Source organism: Cetorhinus maximus, chromosome 16 (genome assembly GCF_964194155.1).
Source record: "Cetorhinus maximus chromosome 16, sCetMax3.hap1.1, whole genome shotgun sequence".
Classification (NCBI taxonomy): Eukaryota; Metazoa; Chordata; class Chondrichthyes; order Lamniformes; family Cetorhinidae; genus Cetorhinus; species Cetorhinus maximus.
The window spans coordinates 35,209,914-35,230,698 of NC_135894.1; the positions used below are offsets into that span (position 1 = coordinate 35,209,914).

At 44.3% G+C, this 20,785-nt stretch overlaps 2 protein-coding genes across 2 annotated transcripts in view; both read right to left on the bottom strand.

Annotated features, from left to right (window-relative positions):
* The window catches only part of igsf3 (immunoglobulin superfamily, member 3), a 197,006-nt gene that overhangs the window by 102,638 nt on the left and 73,583 nt on the right, over nt 1–20,785 (bottom strand). The gene's annotated exons all lie outside the window — the stretch shown is intronic.
* Nucleotides 11,785–13,447, bottom strand: LOC144691512 (filamin A-interacting protein 1-like). Its single transcript, XM_078559657.1, has one exon. The coding sequence runs from the start codon at nt 12,882–12,884 to the stop codon at nt 12,132–12,134; it is 753 nt and encodes a 250-aa protein (XP_078415783.1). The 5' UTR covers nt 12,885–13,447; the 3' UTR covers nt 11,785–12,131.

Here is a 20,785-nt window from a genome sequence, read left to right on the forward strand (position 1 = left end):
TAACAAATCCATGCTGGCTTTCCTTAATTAACCCTCATTTGTCCAAATGGCTATTAATATTGTCTCAAATGATCATTTTTAGAAGCTTCCCCATTAGCAAGGTGAGCTGACTGGCCTGTAGTTGCTGGGCTTATCTTTAAACCATTTTTTAAACAAGAGTGTAACATTTGCAATTCTCCAGTCCTCTGGCAACACGCTGGTGTCTAATTAAGACTGGAAAATTATGGCAATTTCCACTCTCACTTCCTTAGTATCCTTGGATATATCTTATCTGGACCTGTTGTCTTATCAACTTTACGTACAGACAGCCTATCCAGTACCTCATCCTGATATATTTTAAACCCGTCTCATGTCTGAATTACCTCCTCTTTCACTGTGAGTTGCTCAGCATCTTTTTCTTTGGTAAAGACAGATGCAAAGTATTAATTTAATACCTCAGTAATGCCTTTGCCTCCATGTGCTAATTCCCTTTTTGGTCCCTTATTGACCCCGTTCCTCCTTTTACCACCCTTTTACTATTTATACACCTATAGAAGGCTTTTGGATTCCATTTTATGTTGGCTGCCAGCCTCTTTTCATATTCTCTCTTTGTTTCTCTTATTTAGCTTTTTCATTTTCCTTCTAAACTTTCTATATTCAGTCTAGTTCTCAGTTATATTATCCATCCTTTTGATGAGGTAACAAGAAGGTTGGTGAGGGTAATGCTGTTGGTATCATAAGCACACTTTTTCTGCTTCACCTTAATCTCTATCGCTTTCATCATCCAGAGGGCTCTGGATTTGTTTGCCCTACCTTTCTCCTTTGTGGGAATGTAGCTTGACTGTGCCTGAACAGTCGCCTCTTTAAAGGTAGTCTAATGTTCAAGCTTTGTCTGTCAACCTTTGATTCCAATTTATTTGGGTCAGATGCATTCTTGCCCTTTGAAGTTGGCTTTCCACCAATTAATTGTTCTTACTCTGGATCGGGCCTTGCCCTTTTCCATACCAATCTAAATTTTATGATATAACGATCACTGCTCTCTAAATGTTCCACTACTGACACTTGATCCACTTGGCCCACCTCATTCCCCAGAACCAGGTCTAGCAGCGCCTCCTTTCTTGTTGAACTGGAAACATACTGCTGTATAAAATTCTCCTGAACACACCCTAGGAACTTAGGAACTCTTGCCCATCTCTGCCCTTCACACTAATTATCCAAATATAGACTGGGATAGTAGTAAAGTCCCCCATTATAACTACTTAATAATTCTTGCACCTCCATATAATTTCCTTGCAAATCAGTTCCTCTACATCATTCCCACTAGTTGGGGGCCTATAGACTACATCAAGAAATGTAATTGCACCTTTTTTGCTCCTTAGCTTCTATCCTTGATCCCTCTGGGACATCCTCTCTCTCCAGCATTACAATGTCCTTCTTAATTAATACTACCACCCCTCCCTTTTCCTATCATTCCTGAACACCTTGCACCCAGGAATATTTAATACCTAGTCCTGCGCTTCTTTGAGCCAGGTTTCTGTTACAGCGACAATGTCATTCATGGCAAGGACTCTGTCAACAGCATGCCGTTCCCAAAGTCATAACTGTAACTGTGTGCCACTTATGCTCTCTCTATTTTTCCCATTTCCCATGCGATTATAATTAAAATTCTAAGCATTAGCAGCATGCATGCAAAGCACATGCAATTCAGCACTGTGGTGAAACCCAGTCAGCTGATAATGCAGCAGGTATGGGTGAGTGATAAAAGAGTCTCCTGGACAAACGGAGGCTCTGCATCACGGCCACAACTTTTCTACCATTAACAGAACACTTGAGAACCCAAAGGTGGCATGTGTGTGTTTTTCAACTTTAAATTTCACCTGTAAATATTTCATATTAAATTGGTTTCACTTTATTCACATGCGCACCACCAGTATTTGTTGAGACTAGATTAGGCAGAGAGCTAAATGTACTGGCACGCTTCATGGTTGGCACACATTGATGGTCACTGGTGAGTTAGGGGCATTTCCTTTATTGTGGAAGAAACAATGTTGTGGAACTTTTTTCTTCCCTCTTTATTGAATGTTCATGTTAGTGTCCAGTGTTGTTCTTGCCACTCTTTGGAACATGGCTGAACTTGCAGGCTCAGCTGGCCTTCCCTTCATACATTGTAAAGGACGTTGTCAGTGGGGATAAGTGAAATGTTGCAGGTGAATTCAAAGCCCTGTAAGGATTCTGCCAGCCAACACGCTGAGATGGACACATATTTGGACAATACTGACACCATCCATGAGGCCCCTCATTTTCTTAGGTTGACTGTCCCTACTACACCCAGGATGCTAGACCCTTCCCACTTCACTCCCCATGCCTCTGACTCCAGGCTCTGTCCTCCCCAGGATCCCTCTTCCACTTTTCCATGTCCCCACAACCCCACTGCACAACCTCTCTCATCCTTAACTTGCCAGTCCTGAGCCTCTATGCAAGCTGCCATTATCCCGCTCCCCTCCCTTCTGCCACAGAATCCAACAAGGAAAACCGCTGACCTCAGACACAACTCCACCAGCCAGGTGCACACCACCTTCAAACAAACGTGAACCAGGTGCAATAAGATGCTTATGCACCGTTGACCTTATCTTGAAGGTAGGACTTTATTAAAAAATGTTTTACACTAATGAGTATTTATTGCATGCAAATATATTGCAAGTACGAATCCTCCAGAAGATGGTGTGAGGCACGTCACGCTGCAAACATGCCACTGACTTTGTCTCTCTATCTCAATCCACCATTGGGAAATTGAAATTTTGCGTCCCACCTGATTAAGTCACCCTGCAATGCCACGTTTCCTGCTCTTGTCGGCTCCATAAGTCACCCACCATCCCCCACCGCCCACAACCCAACCCCTCTGTTTCCACATGGCAATTTGTGCCTGTAACTCACCAATCTTGTTTACCACACTCCGTGCATTCACATGCATGCACAGTAGCCCCAATTTAGAGTTTATTACATTCTCCCTTAATATGAACCCACCCAATAACTTATGATTTCCTACTCTAGTGATATCTGTCTCTCCCAGTATTCTGTGCACTTTGGTATTCCTTTCTGTTATTACCTCCTGGTCTCCTGCCAAGTTAGTTTAAATCTTCCTCAATAGCACTAGCGAAACAAGGAATGGAAGGAAGGAAATTGGTCCCAATCCTGTTTCAGTGTAACCCATCTGACCCGTACAGGTCCCATCTTCCAATGTCGCAGGAATTTAAAGCCCTCCCTCCTGCACCATCTTTCTAGTCAGGCATTCATCTGCTTTATCTTCCTATTTCAGTAGCTACTTGTGTGGTCCTGGAAGTGGTGATAACGCAATGTGTGCGCTGCAATTGGGGAATCCACTTCCAGCTCACTTTTATTCTGATCAAAATATCCTTCAAAATGGTCAAACTTTTAAAGTATATATTATCACTTTTCTTCATATCACCAAGGGTCATGGATCCTTGCTAACACTCTGAACTGGGGGAGGGGGGTGGGCAGGGGGGGATGCTATGGAACCCCATCAGTCACATTATGTCATTATGCTGTCCCTTCTAATGAGCTAAGTTCAAGCTTCATATCTTAGAGGCTCCCCAAATGTGAATGTCAGGTCCAGGATCTTCCTGTCTGTGACAACCTGCACTAGGCACAGTGCATTATTGCTCCTCATCTTAAATTGTACCCCTGATTTGATTTGTTAAAGGGAAATTGTGTCTAACTAACTTGCTGGAGTATTTTGAAGAGGTAACAGAGATGGTTGATGAGGGCAAGGCCGTTCATGTGTTGTATATGGACTTCCAAAAGGCACCTGATACAATGCCACACAACAGACTTGAGAAAAATTATAGGTCATGGAGTATAAGGGGCAGTAGAAATGTGGATACAAAATTGGCTGAGGGATAGGAAACAGAGTAATGGTTAATAAGTATTTTTCAGGTTGGAAGAAGGTTTGTAATGGAGTTCCCCAGAGGTTGGTATTGGGACCCTTTCTCTTCCTGATATGTATAAGTGATCCAGATCTTGGTGTGCAGGGGACAATTTCAAAGTTTGTGGATGACACAAAACTTGGGAGAATTGTAAACTATGAGGAGGACAGTTTGGAACTTCAAAAGGACATTGACACATTGGTGGAGTGGGCAGGCAGGTGGCAGATGAAGTTCAATGCTGATAAGTGTGAGGTGGTACACTTGGTACAAAGAACATGGAGAGACAGTATAAAATAAAGAATACTATTCTAAAGGGTGTGCAGGGAGTAGAGAGACCTGGGTGTATACGTACATAAATCATTAAAGGTGGCAGGACAGGTAGAGAGAGCTGTTTCTAAAGCATATGGTAGTCTAAGCTTCATTAATAAGGGCATAGAGTACAAGAGCAGGGGTGCTATGATGAACTTATATAAAACACTGGTTAGACCTCAGCTGGAGTACTGTGTACAGTTCTGGGTGCCACACTATGGGAAGTATGTGAACGCATTGGAGAGAGTACAGAAGAGATTTACGAGAATGGTTCCAGGGGTGAGACACTTCAGTTTGAGGAAAGATTGGAGAAGTTGAACTGTTTTCCTTGGAGAGGAGAAGGCTGAGAGGAGACTTGATAGAAGTTTTCAAAATCATGAGTGACCTGGACAGAGTAGGTAGGGAGAAACTGTTCCTGCTCATAAATAGATGGAGAACCAGAAGGCACAGTTTTAAAGTGTTTTGCAAAAGAAGCAATTGCGAGGTAAGAAAAAGCTTTTTCACGAGTAGTTAGGGTTTGGAGTGCACTGCCTGGAAGTGTGGTGGAGGCAGGTTCAATTGAGGCATTCAAGAGGGCATTGTTTCTATTTAGATAATCATCCAATGTGCAGGGTTACAGGGAAAAGGCAGGAGACTGGCACTAAGCTAAAATGCTCAGAGAGCCGGTGCAGACACGATGGGCCAAATGGTCTCCTTCTACACTGTAATAATTCTGTGATTCTGTGACCATGAAGCACATAGATCCTTTCCCCCACAATGAAACTGGTGTTTAGATTGTTCAATTGAAAACAGCCAATTGCATGAATACTTTTGACAGCATGATTTTAGTAAGTGAATAAGATGCACATTTTCCAAATGAGTTACTAAGAGCCCAACAAAGAATAAAGTCATGTTTGAGATAGAGAAACCAAGGGCCAAATTTTTATCTTGGGAGGGGGAAATTGGGAGCTGAGGGGATTTCCTGATGTCACAATTCTGCCTCCTGACTGGCAGTAATCAGTCATTCTATTTTCATGGCAGGCTAGCTGGGATGGGCTGGAGTTGGGGCTGCCGCCTCCCGGAGCAGGTCGAAGGTGGAGACAGAGGCAGGCAAATGCCTGGGTGGCCAGGTTAAAAGGCCTGCCTCCATTCGCTGGGACATCAGCTCGGTTCTGAAGATTACCCAAACATTAATCCCCTACCCCCTCACCTCCCCATAACCTTTCCATACCTCCCTTCACCCCATACTCCTTCTATAACTCCCTCACTGCTCCCCCATAGCCAATCACCTATTATCCACTATATAAAGATTCTGATATTGGGAAGTCTTTGGGAAACCCATAAATCTGTTAAAGTAAACAGGCAGCATTTCAAAATGCAATTAGAAAAGAACAATCTTCTTAACTCTTCATACATTGGTCAAAATAAACAAATAGAACTTCAAAACCTAATTTTTAAAAATCCTCTTAATTGCTCATAAATCTGTCAATATAACAAAGCTCACAGTCCCCTTGACAGCTGTGTTAACAACCCCTGCTGATCCAAATCCATTAGAGGTTTGGAACTCAACCAACCATTTATAATGAGATTCCTTTCAACAACTGTCAACAAAACATCCAAAGATAAATACATTAAAATTTTGAAGTCAGCCAGAAACTCATCTGTCAAAGCTTTGAAACAGCCAGATGGCTGAGCTGAAATTTAATGAAAACATAAATGCAAAAGGTAGAATGGCATTGTCAAATCTGAATTTCGATACTGCACAATGCAGAATAACACTTTAACCAATGAACAATGTGCTCGAATACATTTGAAGATTTCTCCACTTTTATATCAGCTTTGGCCTTGCTGGAGGGGGGGTCTTGTTGTACATCTCTATCCATTGCTCTGAACTGGTTTAAAAAAGACATGGCTGCACAGATAGTGTACATCAACTTATAATTATAAAGTGCCTTTAATGTAGTAAAACATCTCAAGGAATTTCACAGAAGTGTTTTTGGGCAAATATTTGTACCAATCCACATAAAGAGATAACTAACAGGTGACCTAAAGCTTGGTCAAAGAAGTAGGCTTTCAGCAGCATCTTAAAGGAAGAGCAAACAAAGACAGGCTGAGAGGTTTACAAAGAGACTTCCAGAGATTATGGCTTAGGCAGCAGAGGACACAGCTGCCAATATTGGAACCATTAAAATCAAAGCAACAGTTCACAATTGAAGGACTGTAGACATCTCAAGGATTGTAAGGCTGGAGGGGGTTATATCGATAGGGAGGTTCAAGGCCATGGAGGGTTTTGAAAACAAAGACGAGAATTTTAAAATTGAGGCTTTGTCAGGCCAAAATGGGTCAGCAAGGACAGAACTGTTGGTTGAACAAGACTTGGTATGAGTTAGGATATGAGCAGAGCTTTGAATGACCTCAAGTTTATGTAGGGTAGAATATGGAAGATCAGCCAGGAGTGCATTGGAATCAAGTCTATTGGTATCAAAGGCATGGATGAGGATTTCAGCAAATAAACTGAAGCAAGGGCAGATTCAGGCAATGTTACAAAGCTCATCTTGGAGTCAAATATGACAACAAGTTTGCAAATGGTCTGGACCATTTCTGACAGCTGCCAGGGAGAGGGATAGAGTCTGTGGCGTGGGAGTGGAGTTTTCAGTGGGACCAAAGACAATAGTCTTCCTAATATTTTGCTGGATGTAATTTCTGTTCATCCAGTGCTGGACAAACAGTCAGAATATTACTGAAAAGAGACATGTTGCTGAAGCTTTTCATCTTGCACTCATCGGGACTAACACAAGAATACCAAATTTCAAACGATCACAACAATTTAAACTGCAGGAAAAAACTGTGCTGATTGTTTGGAAAGTTGACATTTGGCAAGTCGACACAATCAAGTAAAGTGGGAAGGTTAGGAGACATGGTGGTGAGGTAGAACAGGGTGGTATCAGCATACATGAGGAATCTGATATTGTATTATTTTCAGGTTGTCACAAGGGGCAGAGAAATAGGAGGGTACCAAGGATAGATCCTTTGGGGACACCAAAGGCAATGTTACAGGAGGAGGAAACCATTGCGGGTGATTCGCTGGCTACAAATGGATAAAATGGAACCAGCTGAGGGTGGTCTCACACAGCTGGATGACATAGAAGAGATTTTTTTAAAAATTCATTCAGGGATGAGAGTTTCACTGGCAAGGCCAGCACTTATTGCATGCCCCTAATTGTCTTATTCTTCTAGGTGATTGAGGTCATGGGTTTGGAAGGTGCTGCCGAAGGAGCCTTGGTGAATTGCTGCAGTGCATCTTATAGATGATACACACTGCTGCCACTATGCGCCAGCGATAGAGGGGGTGAATGTTTAAGGTGTGGATGGGGTGCTGATCAATGGCACTGCTTTGGCCAGATTGAGGTTGAGCTTCCTGAAAGTTGTTAGAGCTGCACTCATCCCGGATTTCTGCATAATCCTGTCTTGTAGATGGTGGCAAAGCTTTAGGAAGTCAGGAGGCGAGCCCTTCACTGTAGAATTCCCAGCCTCTGACCTGCTCTTGTAGTCAGTGTTAATGTGGCTGGTCCGGTTAGGTTTCTGATCAACCCTCTCAGGATGTTGATGGTGGGGGATTCAGTGATGGTAATGCTGCTGAATGTCAAAGGACGACACACAAAACCATGTCATTAAACTTCAAAAGGCCAGTGGTCAGATTCTGTCTCATTGGAGGTGGTCATTGCCTGACACTTGTAGTACAAATGTTACTTGCCACTGAACAGCCTAAGCCTGAATGTTGTGCATCTTTCTGCATGCGTGCACAGACTCTTTCAGTATGAGTTGTAAATGGTACCAAACACTGTGTAATCAATAGAGGAGGATGGTTTGACCAGCCGTGTCAAAGGCTGCAGAAAGTTGGAGAATGATTAGGAGAAAGGAGTTTATCACACTCTCAGTCATATGGGATGTAATGTTCCTTTAAGAAATGCAATTTCAGTTACTGTTGCAGGGACGGAATTGGAGGGATTCAAAGATGGGCCTACACAAGACACATGCCTCTTCAATGACTCCACTGCTTATTTTCACTTTATCATGCTAGTGGAAATGCTCAGATAACTCTGGATACTCGTATATTTCAACATTTTATCTAATACAGTGAGATTAGAATCGGCACTTGAGCAGCAGAGTTTTCTATCCTCATCAGGTATAGTACAAATCACCACAGGAAATGCTACCAACTGGGCTGATCATATTAAACAAATTCTCATACATTACATTTAATCTCTACATTCACTGACAATGGCACGGATTCCTTGACCTATATATTTGGCAATCTGAACAACTGATAAATTAAAAAGGTTTCAAATCATTCTGTGAAGCAACATTGGGCTGATTGTCTAGCTCTAGTTCAAACCTGAAAACAGCTTTAATGAGCTTAGAAAAGCTGGATTTCAAAATAATTGTATAGTGTCCACAGAGGTTTTATTATGTTGTATACATTCCAGCTGGTTACAAATTTCAATGGATTTTCAAATCAATTTAGTCAAGTGGAGATAAGCAGCAGATACATACGGCTCTAAAATGTGCAATCCACCTGTGTATCTGCAAAGGTGATGGTAAAAAACGACCTCAAAGTATTTATCCCAATTCCTGATATCTTTCCCCTCCCCATTATTCTACCCCCACTCCATGAACTTCATGTAGAAGCAAAGGATCTACCTGCACCAACTACCCTGTATACCACACTCACTTATCAAGTGCGAGTTTAGACAATGAATGATGGCTAGTTGTTTGATTAAATCCTAGCCTGTTCACGCCCTTGTACCCCATCGCCTACTTTCGAGCTAGGCTCACTTGGTTGGGAAACATACCTTATTGTAAGTGGGCACTGGGGCCAATATCCTATCATCTGAGATCAGCTAGATCAGAGCAGGCCAAGGATCAGACCTGGAACCTTTTCTGATCTGTACAATTCAGTTCCAAACAAATAGGTGCTTCTACCAGTTATGAGTGTGGGCGGAGTTGGGGGTGGTAGCTGGGGAGGTGGGCTCCCCAAGTTCGCATTTTAATTTGTAAGCAAACGTCCTTATGCAAGAAGAGAAGGAACTTTCACTCATGTACTCACACTCAATGAGTAATTTTTTTGAAGTGCAGTCACTGTTGTATGTGTGAGCACAGCAGCTAATTTTGTTCGCAGTGAGGGCCCACAAAGAGCAAATGATAATTTTTTTTTGTGCGTCTGGGGAAGCAGTTATAGGTTGATATGGAGGTTAACAATCCATTCAACAGCTTCAGCTGATGCAGTGTGAATGGTTGTGATGCCACCAGGAATGGACCTCTCAGGGCAGGAGTTCAGCAAATGAGATGAGTACTGAATTAAGCATTTTGATTGAAGAAACTGCATTGGCCAAGGCATTGGGAAAATGCCCTGCCCTTCTTCAAATGGTGTCATGAAATTTTACATCCAACCAGAGTGCACAATAAAATTAAGTGCGCTACAAGAACAGGATCTGGTTCAGCAACAACAGTCTCCCCCAATTAACGACCTAGGCCTCAACCCACCAAACCCCAACCCACCGCAGTATTTATGGACCAGGCTCAGTCTAAAAGCAGGAAGGGGCCTACGAGGATTCAGAAGTCAAGGTCCAATTCTACAATGCATTTTTAACCTCACTATCGGGGAAGTCCTGCATGGCCTGTTGCCTGGCAGAAGCATCATGGTGGGAGGAGCTAACCAACCAGAAGGGACCCGGTTACGTTTTATAACTTTGCCTATTTTTAAGTCTTTGTAGGCCAGGAAAAGCAGGAGTGCTCTCTCTAGCCCTGACCACCAAGTTAGTGGTGTTCAGGCATTCTCCATCTCCACCCCCTCACATACATCACATTCATGCCTTCTTCCCCATCCCTTACCACTCCCCTGGCAACACGTTAAGAGGATTCTTCATGCACCCCATCCCGCTCCCACCCAACCCACCCCACCCCACTGTGATTGTATACAGAGGCGGGTATCAGATAGGAGCCTCTACATGTTTAATGAATAAAGTCCTGCTACCTGACCAGTGAGGTCTCCATGGTTTTGCCAGGTTCTTTGACCTTCATTGGGCTCCTGTGCACCCTTCACATTGCCATGTTAATTTTGGAGACCTTATTGTCCAGGGCCATCGATAAGGTACAATTAATTGGGTGAGGTACTAGAGGACGGAACTGTACATGCTATAAGTTTTCGACATACCTCCTCTCTCCAATACTGTATGCTGACTCTACAGGAAGAAAATGTTTCAGTTCACAAACTGGACTTATCATTTCATCTTTACCAGCTTTTCTGACACGATAGAACAGTATGAACAAAGTCAATCAGCAACAGTTGGTAGATGTTCTGGATTCTTCACATTGCTGTGACCACCTCCTCAATGGGATCTCTAGAGGCATGTTTTAAATTTGCAACCACGGACCATAGAGAGACAAACTTTGACCTCTTTCCAGAACTTTGTCACAGGCCCGCATGTCCCTAACTGTTAGTGACATTCAACAAACTCTTCAGGTGATTAATACACCTCGTACATCACCGAGACAAATTCAGAACAACATTTCAAAAAATATTCACCAGGGAAATCAGCTCTGGCAGTTACCGTAACTTGTTTTGTACAGGTAGGAACATTCTACCATGCATCAATTGGGAAATCCCATCCCAATGGATCAAAGACAAGTAAAAGCTGAAGCATAGAACAGCCAATGGAATGGCTCAACAGGTTCGAGAGGCTAAATGGCTTACTCCTGTTCCTACATTCCTATATCTAGCGTGTTTTAGGGATCAGGTCTGCTCAATTGCACATATTCACCCTGCTCCCTATCAAAATCAGGTTTTTTTAAATCAACAAGAAGACAAACAAAAAAGTACTCAGAACATGTGGGGCCCTGTGCTCATCTTCATTTTTGGGCCCTTCCCCCCTCCCAATCCAGGACTGCAAATCCTCCTTGCCCCCACTCTTCCGCTGCCTCCCCTTTGCTCCAGCCACATCAAGCTCGCAGATCGCATCTGGAGAAGTCATCTTCGGCAGATGGGCTGGTGATTTTGAGAATGGCTGTGCTATTCCCGCGTCCAGGAGTGACCTAAATATACAATGGCTGTCCCTGTTTCATCGACAGTATCACCTCCAGGGTTCGGCTGGGTTTACCATTCGCTTGGGCAGGTTTTTCAGGCTCATTGTGTTGTCCATTTTCATTCTTCTTCATTCAAGGAATCCAGGATCCCCTGAGATTTAACTCGTTTGCAGCTGGTGGATACTGCCCCAACAGCAAGGGTCACTCCAGGGGCTACTTAATACCCCTTGCCAGAGATTGCTCATCAGATGGCTTTCTGCTTGTATGGATTTCCGTATATAAATACAGCAGGATTGTCTTCCTCTTCCATGCCACTGGCTGGACCGTCGGTCTGTACAATAGTGGATGTCACTGGGACATCTATAATTCTTCTACCATTCATGCATGGCCCGAGTGCCCAACTATGCCATTTAGGAGAGCTCCAGCTCCTTCGCCAAGCTCACAAACACTTGGCCCATGTCTTTGTTTTAGTTCTCTTCTTGTTGGAATTTTTTTCCGGAGAACCGAATAACTGGCCTGCAGCTGCGCAAGCTGTTCTTACTTGTTTATCAGTTCATGAATTTTCTCCCTCAGTGCCTGGACCTCTGTCATCAGCTCTCGAGTTCTGGCCTCTTCAACTCAGAACTGATTCCAAGTCTCAGCCTCCTGCCTCAGGGTTTCACTTTTCTCCACTGCCTTGCCTTTGCTCATCTGCTTTTTGACTTCTTCCAGCTGTTGGCTCAGAAGGTTTGCCTCATCTTATTCGCTCTTGAACTTCCACTCAAGCTCATTGTACTCATCCTCAGTCTTCACCAGGTCACCTTCAACTACCTCCAACTGCTTCAATTGAGACTTCGATCACTCCATTTCCAGTGTGAACTCTTTAATTTTGTTATCATCCAGCCATGTGTCTCCTGAAAGTTCCTCCAGTTCATTCTTGGCTTTATTTTGGGGTGCATCACTTTCCACCTCTTCTATATAGTGAAGTCTCTTCTTCAACAAGCCAACTCTAAAGTTCAGATCATTTGACTTTAGCTCTTCATCCTTGAGTTTCACCTTCAGTTCATCCCTTTCATTGAGAATGGTGGATACTTTCTCCTCCATCTCCGATTTCATTTTCAGAAGCTTCTTGCTCTCTTCTATCAGCTTCACTGTTATCTGTGTTGTTTTACTTTGTCCCCACTTCAGCTTGTTATTAAGATCATTAACTTTCTGCTTTTCCTGATTTAACTTGTCCGTGATACCTCTCCTCTTGTCCACCAGCATCACAGTAAAAGACTTCAACTTGGTCAAGTCATCTTTCAAGATCAACCCACTTTTCCCTAGTCTAGCTTCTGACGATTCGAGTTCTTTCACCTGGCCTTTCACTAATTCCAATTCACTGATAAAGTCTTTGGTCAGATTCTTCTCTTTATCCAAACTAACATAAAGTTGGGAACATTCCCATTTGCTTTTGTTAAAAACGCTTTCCAGTTTGTCTAGATCAAACATTCTTTCTCTGTACTTTTTCCACTTCCAGTTCCTACTCCGGAGCTCTTCCTCTTTCAATCTTTTCTTCAGTTCTCTGCCCTGATCTTCTGCCTTGGTTATCTCCTCACCCTTACCCTCCATCTCCAGTCACCGTTTCTGTAGGTTTTCCACGTCAGCCATGAGGCTAGAGTTGCCACACGCCCCATGGCTAATTTTAACCCACAATTCCTGAAGTTCCTGCTCGCCTTTCTGTAGACTTCTGTTGGCTTCCTCCACCTCTGCAAGTTGGCAGTTCTGATGGGACAGTTTTTTGCTGTAACTGATGGTTCTGAGATTCTTGGGTGGCGAGTTTGGCCATCATCTCGTCATGCTGTCACAAAGACTTGGTAGGCTTTTGCCTGAGTTCTGCCTCAACTCCCCATAATGGTTTGTTTTAGTGTCTTAAGAGGGTGGGAAACTGCAAGGACATTTTTTGTTTACAGCCCAGCAGACAGTGTAACGGCTCAGCTGAAAGACGGCACTTCCAACAGTTCAGCACTTACTCATCATTTTGGGGCTCCCCATGTCGTTTGGGGGCCCCGTGGCATGCCATAGTGTGCTTCATTATAAATCCACCTCTGTAAATCACACTGTTCTATCAAAACTAAAGGGTGATCTTTGAAAAGGCGCTGAGGTTGAGACTATCCAAGATTGGAATTATTTTATATAGAAAGCAGAAAAACTGCAAATCTGAATTAAAACCAGAAAAAACTGGAAATGCATAGTACTCAAGTCAGTATCTATAGAGGGACAGGTTAACATTTTCAGTGTGTTTCCTTCATCAGAACTGATTACTCATTTATCTAAATGAATCACTGCTGACATTAAAATAATACTAACTGGAAAATCTAGGCCTCTGCTGCCTTTAACGACAGATGGGTTTGAATTAAAACTGAGCCCAGGATTCAATTCCAGCCACAAGGATTGAATTTCTCCGCTGCACTGACACGGCTCCTCAACTTTCACTACCAAGAGCAAGATTTAACTTCAACTCCATTTCGGCTCAAACTGAAAAATTCTGAAATTTGTGGCGCCAAGCAGAGATTTATTTGCAGAATTGTTTGCCAGCATATAAACACTGAAATGTTGATTTCAATATGCTTCCGCTGCAGTTTGTCACACTGGTAGACAAATGATCTTCCAAAGGCCAACATAAAAAAGAGTTAAAAAAAAAGAAAGAATGACTGGAACAGAGAGGAATGTGGCCTCCCTGACAGAGCTGTTTACATTGACTGATGGGCAAATGCTTTGAATATTCAAAAGTGATTGTGTCATTACAGTCAGAGATATGCCTTTGATGCCCATGTGGGTAAGTACACTACACTGAGTTATAAAACAAGAAAACTTTAGGGCTTCCTTCTTTATTAATGTTTCCCTTCATAAAAGGGGTTTGCCTCTTTCGTGGGACAGTTCGAAAGCTGCTGGTTGCTTTCTTTCACTTCATGGGCGATGCTTGACAATGAAAGTCAACAGGCTGTTAACTTTCAAGACATCGCAGCTGAGCCTGATTTTGTCCTCACTCGAAATTGATAAATATACATCTCCAGCAGGAGCCACTAGCTCATGATCGGGTAGCTTGGCTTCCCCTCTATAGCTCAGGGTCACAGAGGCTCCATCATAGCATTGCTCCATCAAACTCAGCTAACTACAGCTAGCTCAGCACAGACTGTGGAACAAACCAAGATTTATCCTGGTCCTTATGACTTTGCTCCTCAGTAAAAATCCACTGAGCCATCAAGGGTCATTGGTCTCAGGTTTAACTCTGCTGTGAATTGTTAGTTGATTAAAGTCTGTTCAGCTATATGGAGGCATGACCTCATCCGCCCAGACTTATGAGGGGAATCTCTTTTAAAAGGGAATTATCCTTCCAATTTCCAGCCAAATTCTACTACTGGGAAGTCCATGTATGTGGAACAAAAATAAAAATACCTGGAAAAACTCAGCAGGTCTGACAGCATCTGCGGAGAGGAACACATTAACGTTTCGAGTCTGTATGACTCTTCAACAGAACTAAGGAAAAATAGAAAAGAGGTGAAATATAAGCTGGTTTAAGAGGGGTGGGACAGGTAGAGCTGGATAGAGGGCCAGTGATAGGTGGAGATAGACAAAAGGACAAAGAGGTGTTGAAGGTGGTGATATTATCTAAGGAATGTGCCAATAAGTGACATTAAGTGTAGAAAGCAGGATGAGCAAGGTACAGATAGCCCTAGTGGGGGTGGGGGGAAGGAATTGAAATAGGCTAAAGGTAGAGATAAAACAATGGATGGAAATACATTTAAAAATAATGGAAATAGATGGGAAAAGAAAAATCTATATAAATTATTGGGAAAAAAGGGGGATCGGAAAGGGGGTGGGGATGGAGGAGAGAGTTCATGATCTAAAATTGTTGAACTCAGTATTCAGTCCGGAAGGCTGTAAAGTGCCTAGTCGGAAGATGAGGTGCTGTTCCTCCAGTTTACGTTGAGCTTCACTGGAAAATTGACTCCATCATTTTCACATGGTCCATCTCTGACACTTCCCTTCCTTTCCTTGACCTCTCTGTCTCAATTTCTGGTGATAGACTGTCCACCAATACTCATTACAAGCCTACCGACTCCCACAGCTACCTCGACTACAGCTCCTCACACCCCGTTTCCTGTAAGGACTCCATCCCATTCTCTCAGTTCCTTCGCCTCCGTCGCATCTGTTCTGATGACGCCACTTTCAAAAACAGTTCCTCTGACATGTCCTCCTTCTTCCTTAACCGAGGTTTTCCACCCACGGTGGTTGACAGGGCTCTCAACCGTGTCTGGCCCATCTCCCACGCATCCGCCCTCACACCTTCCTCTCCCCCCCAGAACCATGATAGGGTCCCCCTTGATCTCACTTATCACCCCACCAGCCTCTGCATTCAAAGGATCATCCTCCGCCATTTCCAGCATGATGCCACCACCAAACACATCTTCCCTTCACCCCCCTGGCGGCATTCCGCAGGGATTGTTCCCTCCGGGACACCCTGGTCCACTCCTCCATCACCCCCTACACCTCAACCCCCTCCCACGGCACCTTCCCATGCAACCACAGAAGGTGCAACACCTGCCCCTTTACTTCCCCTCTCCTCACCGTCCAAGGGCCCAAACACTCCTTTCAAATGAAGCAGCATTTCACTTGCACTTCCCTCAATTTAGTCTACTGCATTCGCTGCTCCCAATGCAGTTTCCTCTACATTGGAGAGACCAAATGCAGACTGGATGACCGCTTTGCGGAACACCTTCAGTCTGTCCGCAAGCATGACCCAGACCTCCCTGTTGCTTGCCATTTCAACACTCCACCCTGCTCTCATGCCCACATGTCTGTCCTTGGCCTGCTGCAATGTTCCAGTGAAGCTCAACGCAAACTGGAGGAACAGCACCTCATCTTCTGACTAGGCACTTTACAGCCTTCTGGACTGAATATTGAGTTCAACAATTTTAGATCATGAACTCTCTCCTCCATCCCCACCCCCTTTCCGATCCTCCTTTTTTTCCAATAATTTATATAGATTTTTCTTTTCCCATCTATTTCCATTATTTTTAAATGTATTTCCATCCTTTATCTCTACCTTTAGCCTATTTCAATTCCTTCCCCCCAACCCACCCCCACTAAGGCTATCTGTACCTTGCTCATCCTGCTTTCTACACTTAATGTCACTTATTAGAACATTCCTTAGATAATATCACCACCTTCAACACCTCTTTGTCCTTTTGTCTATCTCCACCTATCACTGGCCCTCTATCCAGCTCTACCTGTCCCACCCCTCTTAAACCAGCTTATATTTCACCTCTTTTCTATTTTTCCTTAGTTCTGTTGAAGAGTCATATGGACTCAAAACGTTAACTGTGTTCCTCTCCACAGATGCTGTCAGACCTGCTGAGTTTTTCCAGGTATTTTTATTTTTGTTTTGGATTTCCAGCATCCGCAGTTTTTTGCTTTTATCCATGTATATGGAATTAGCTAAGGGCAAAACTGGGCTTAATTGTGATGCCACCTGCAGTTGACTAGCCTACTGACACTGTCCTTCATGCAGAATTGCAAATTGACTAAGGAACAAGAAGTTTGACACTACCTTTAAAACAGTGGTAGGAATCATTATACAGAGGACAAGAGAGGAGAAAATTGAGAAAAGAAGGAAAGTTCCTAGTAGCATGGATTGGAGGACTCACATCACAGATAGCAGGACTGACAGGACACTGCAGTGTTAGCACTGTACACTCTGACATAGATTCTTGTTAGTGATTGCACAAACACAAAGCATGCTCTCCAGCTAACATTTGATACTTGTTATATTGTGTGGGATGTAGCCTGCCTTGGGTAGTATTTGGCAGGTTTCGCTGACAAATTGTTAAATTAGATAGAATTTTCTGTGACTACATTTTTAATTTTAATTTTTATTTTGCAAGATTGAGTGGGAAATGCGATCTTTTATGTACAACACCACAGCTTCTATTGACAGCCAAGACATGATCTAATGAAAGAAAGCTCATTACTACAGCGCATGCAATTGCACAGACAACAGGAGTAGACAGCTGTCTCTGAGTGCAATTTACAGGAAATGGTTAGTCTGTCAATTTATGGACCTCATTTATAAAAGGCAACTACGTCAGCGCTCTTAGTCTTTCCTCTCCACTTAAACCACAAAAGTGGTTCTGCAATATGTCGACTCTGCTAATGTTTTGGAATACATCACAATTCAACAGCGGAGTACATTTCAGAGCAAAAAGGTAATGGAAAAATTACACACGCAAAATTGCACCAATTTTGAGAAGTGTTTTTTGTCCCCGCTCAAATTTCCTTCGCAACTCATTTGCATCCCAAATGTATAATCTGCCATGGACATGTGCAATCAGGCAGTGATTTGGAACATAATATTAGAAGAAAAAATTTGCTTTAAAAATGTTCCTTGATGTATTTAAGGATACAGATAGACTACTAAAAAAAAAAACATTTTTTAATCAACTTGCCTAGCTCACCACCTGTGAGTATCTTCCTTTTAAATAACTGAAAATGAATTCAAAAACATGATACGGACTAATTACTAGTTATATTGTACAGTAGTCAGTGTCCTTGCACCCAAAAGAACCAGCTTCATTTTAAGATGAAGATGAAGAGTCATACGGACCCAAAACATTAACTGTGCTCCTCTCCACAGATGCTGTCGGACCTGTTGAGTTTTTCCTGCTATTTTTGTTTTCCAGCATCCGCAGTATTTTGCTTTTATTTCATTTTAAGTGCATCTTCAAAGACATGCAAACAGATACAATTAGCAGAAATGCCCCGTGGTAATTAATTCAATCTGGGGGCAGGGCCAGTTTTTAGCACTTATTTCTAAGCTAGACTTTCGTGCTGGATGGAATTTGCACTTAAATTTCTCCAACCTTTTGATTTGATTTGATGTTTTACACAGGTTTGACCAATATTGGGTGAAATGCGCTGGAACCTGGCATAAACTCCAGGCTTATGACTTTAACTTTTCCGGTGATGCACCTTCCCCAGGCTCACAATTTAAAACAAAAAGCACATTATTGGCCTCCATGAGGAGTTGAGTGGAACCAGAAGAAAACAGCAGCCCGTAGCACTGTTGTTGTTGACTGGAAGTGCTTACTAACAGCTGTACACATGGGGAACAAAAATCTCCCTCTTGCTGGAAGCATTAGAATTGCCTCATTTATATCACAGCACTGCATGCAAAGTCAGGCTGCCTCTGGCACCAATCAAAATCAGCACTAATATGACTTCTGGATTAAAAGTAATAATTTCTACTGCAGCACAAAGGAAGGAAGCCCACCTTTAACAGAAACAGCACCAGGGGAATAACTTCTAATAACGCTTGTACATTTTAGTAAGCTATCTGCCCACAAACAAACAGTTGTACTTAAAAGGAGTGCTAGACATTCCTTATATCAAATAACAGAAACCACAGTATAAGAAGGAATAGGTCGGATGACAATGACCTGTATAGAAATAGAACGTGAGGTGATGGTGCATGTGTACAACCCCTTCGTCCCTGTCGCCGACGTGGTCACCTTCCTCACCAGGTACTTCGATAAGGTGGGGAGCGGCACCGAGATTCGAGACGACTTGGGGATCTGGACAGGCAAACGCCTGTTTAAGGTCACGCTAAAGACCGATGGTAAGGGAGCCATTTTCCACCCTCCCTCCAGTTTCGCTATCGGGGGAAACCGTGGCTACCTGGTCTACGCTGGGCAACCCAAGCATTGTCGCTCATGCGGCAAGGCTGGTCATGTGGCGGCCAACTGCAGCGCCTCCCTCTGCAAGATCTGCAAACAGGAAGGGCACCAGACAAAAGACTGCAAACAGGCCAAGTGCTGCAACCTGTGTGGCGAGGCAAGTCACCTCTACAGGACCTGCCCCAAACGCTGCCGTACTTACGCACAGGCAGCCAAAGCCGACCAGGGGGAAGCAGAAGAAATGTTTCGTGTCACTCCAACCACCAAGGCCCCCAGGGAGCGCAACGGGACAAAGGAGGACACAGAGAGAGACAAGGTGGAGAAAGAGATTGAGCTAACAGAGAGCCAATCAACAGCACTACCCCCTGAACCTCCCAGTCCTCAGGACAGCGAATCAATGGAGGAGGAGGCAGCAGTGGAAAAGCAGCAGGGGGAGTGGCGGACGGTGAAGAACAAGAAAAGTAAGAGGGAGCGAAGAAGAAGCAAAGGCGTTTCCCAGAGAAGCGGCAAGAGGCGTCTCCCATCCGACACGGATGACAAGGGCAGCAGCTCTTCGGATGATGAAGTGCCAGAGCGGCACCGACAGAAGAGGCGGCAAAGCTCCAGGGCGTTGGAGGACGAGACACCCGAGCTCCAGAAAATCGGAGACAACAAGGAGACCAGCGCACCCCAACTTTGCCTGCAACCTGAGGAGGCCAGTGCACCACAGCCCCTGGAATCTGGGAGCAGTGAGGCAATCATCGCACCCCAGCTCCAGGAAGCCGGGAACAGCAACACCCCAGAGGGGGTGAGTTTTGGAGAAGCTTCTCCAGCAAAGGTCATCTCAAAACCCGCTCTCTACGTGAACCTCCAGATGCCACCGGAGCAGAACACGGCCAAGGAGATCTACCTCAGCCCATCCAAAGTGAAGGAATTTGAGCTCACTACGGGTATGAAGGAGCAGACTAAAGGTCTGGGACTCTCAGAGACAGTGGGTTTGGTAGGAGAATAAATGCTTTAAAATGGGTGTAAAGATTGTATCCATAAATGTGCGTAGCATTAAATCTACTACGCGATGTGTTGCGACCTTGGACTACCTAGCCAAGGTCAAAGCTGACCTGTTGTTTCTGCAGGAGTGTGCGATACCGCACCTCAGCTCCTACAGGCAATGGTCACGATGGTGGTCCCACGGGCCATCGATCTGGTCGGGCGGAAACGACTCTCGTTCCTCCGGCCTGGGTATTCTGCTGCGGGGAGGCAACTTCACCGTCTCCGAGGTCAAGGAGGTGGTGGGCGGGCGATTCCTCGTAGCAGACGTAATGTACAAGAACGCTCCACTCCGGTTAATTAACGTGTATGGCCCGGCACAAGGGGCTGAGCGGCTGGAGGTTTTTCAGCAGCTCCCACTGCTGCTGGCGACCTCCAGGCCGGTCATTCTGGGCGGGGACTTCAACTGCATCATCAATGCGGCTGGACGATCCGGCAGGGCCGGAAGCAGATTGGACGCTACGTCCAGATCCCTGATGGAAACAGTTAAGGATGCCAAGCTGCACGACGTCTTCAGCAACCCTGCAGACGGAGCGCAGCGTAGATACACCTGGTCGCGGCCAGACGGGTCCATTCGTTCCAGGATAGACTTCCTGTTTGTGTCCCGTGCATTCACAGTCAGATCCACCGAGGTCAAGCCGGTGTTCTTCTCTGACCACTGCCTCCTACTGGCGGACTGCCACTTGGAGAAGGACCTGAGGGTGGGCAGGGGGGCATGGAAGCTAAATGTGCAACTGCTGACCCCAGAGAACATTGAGGAGCTCAAGAGGG

Excerpts from the sequence above, each read along its gene's own strand:
- LOC144691512 (XM_078559657.1), bottom strand. The coding sequence starts at position 12,884 with ATGGAGGGTAAGGGTGAGGAGATAACCAAGGCAGAAGATCAGGGCAGA.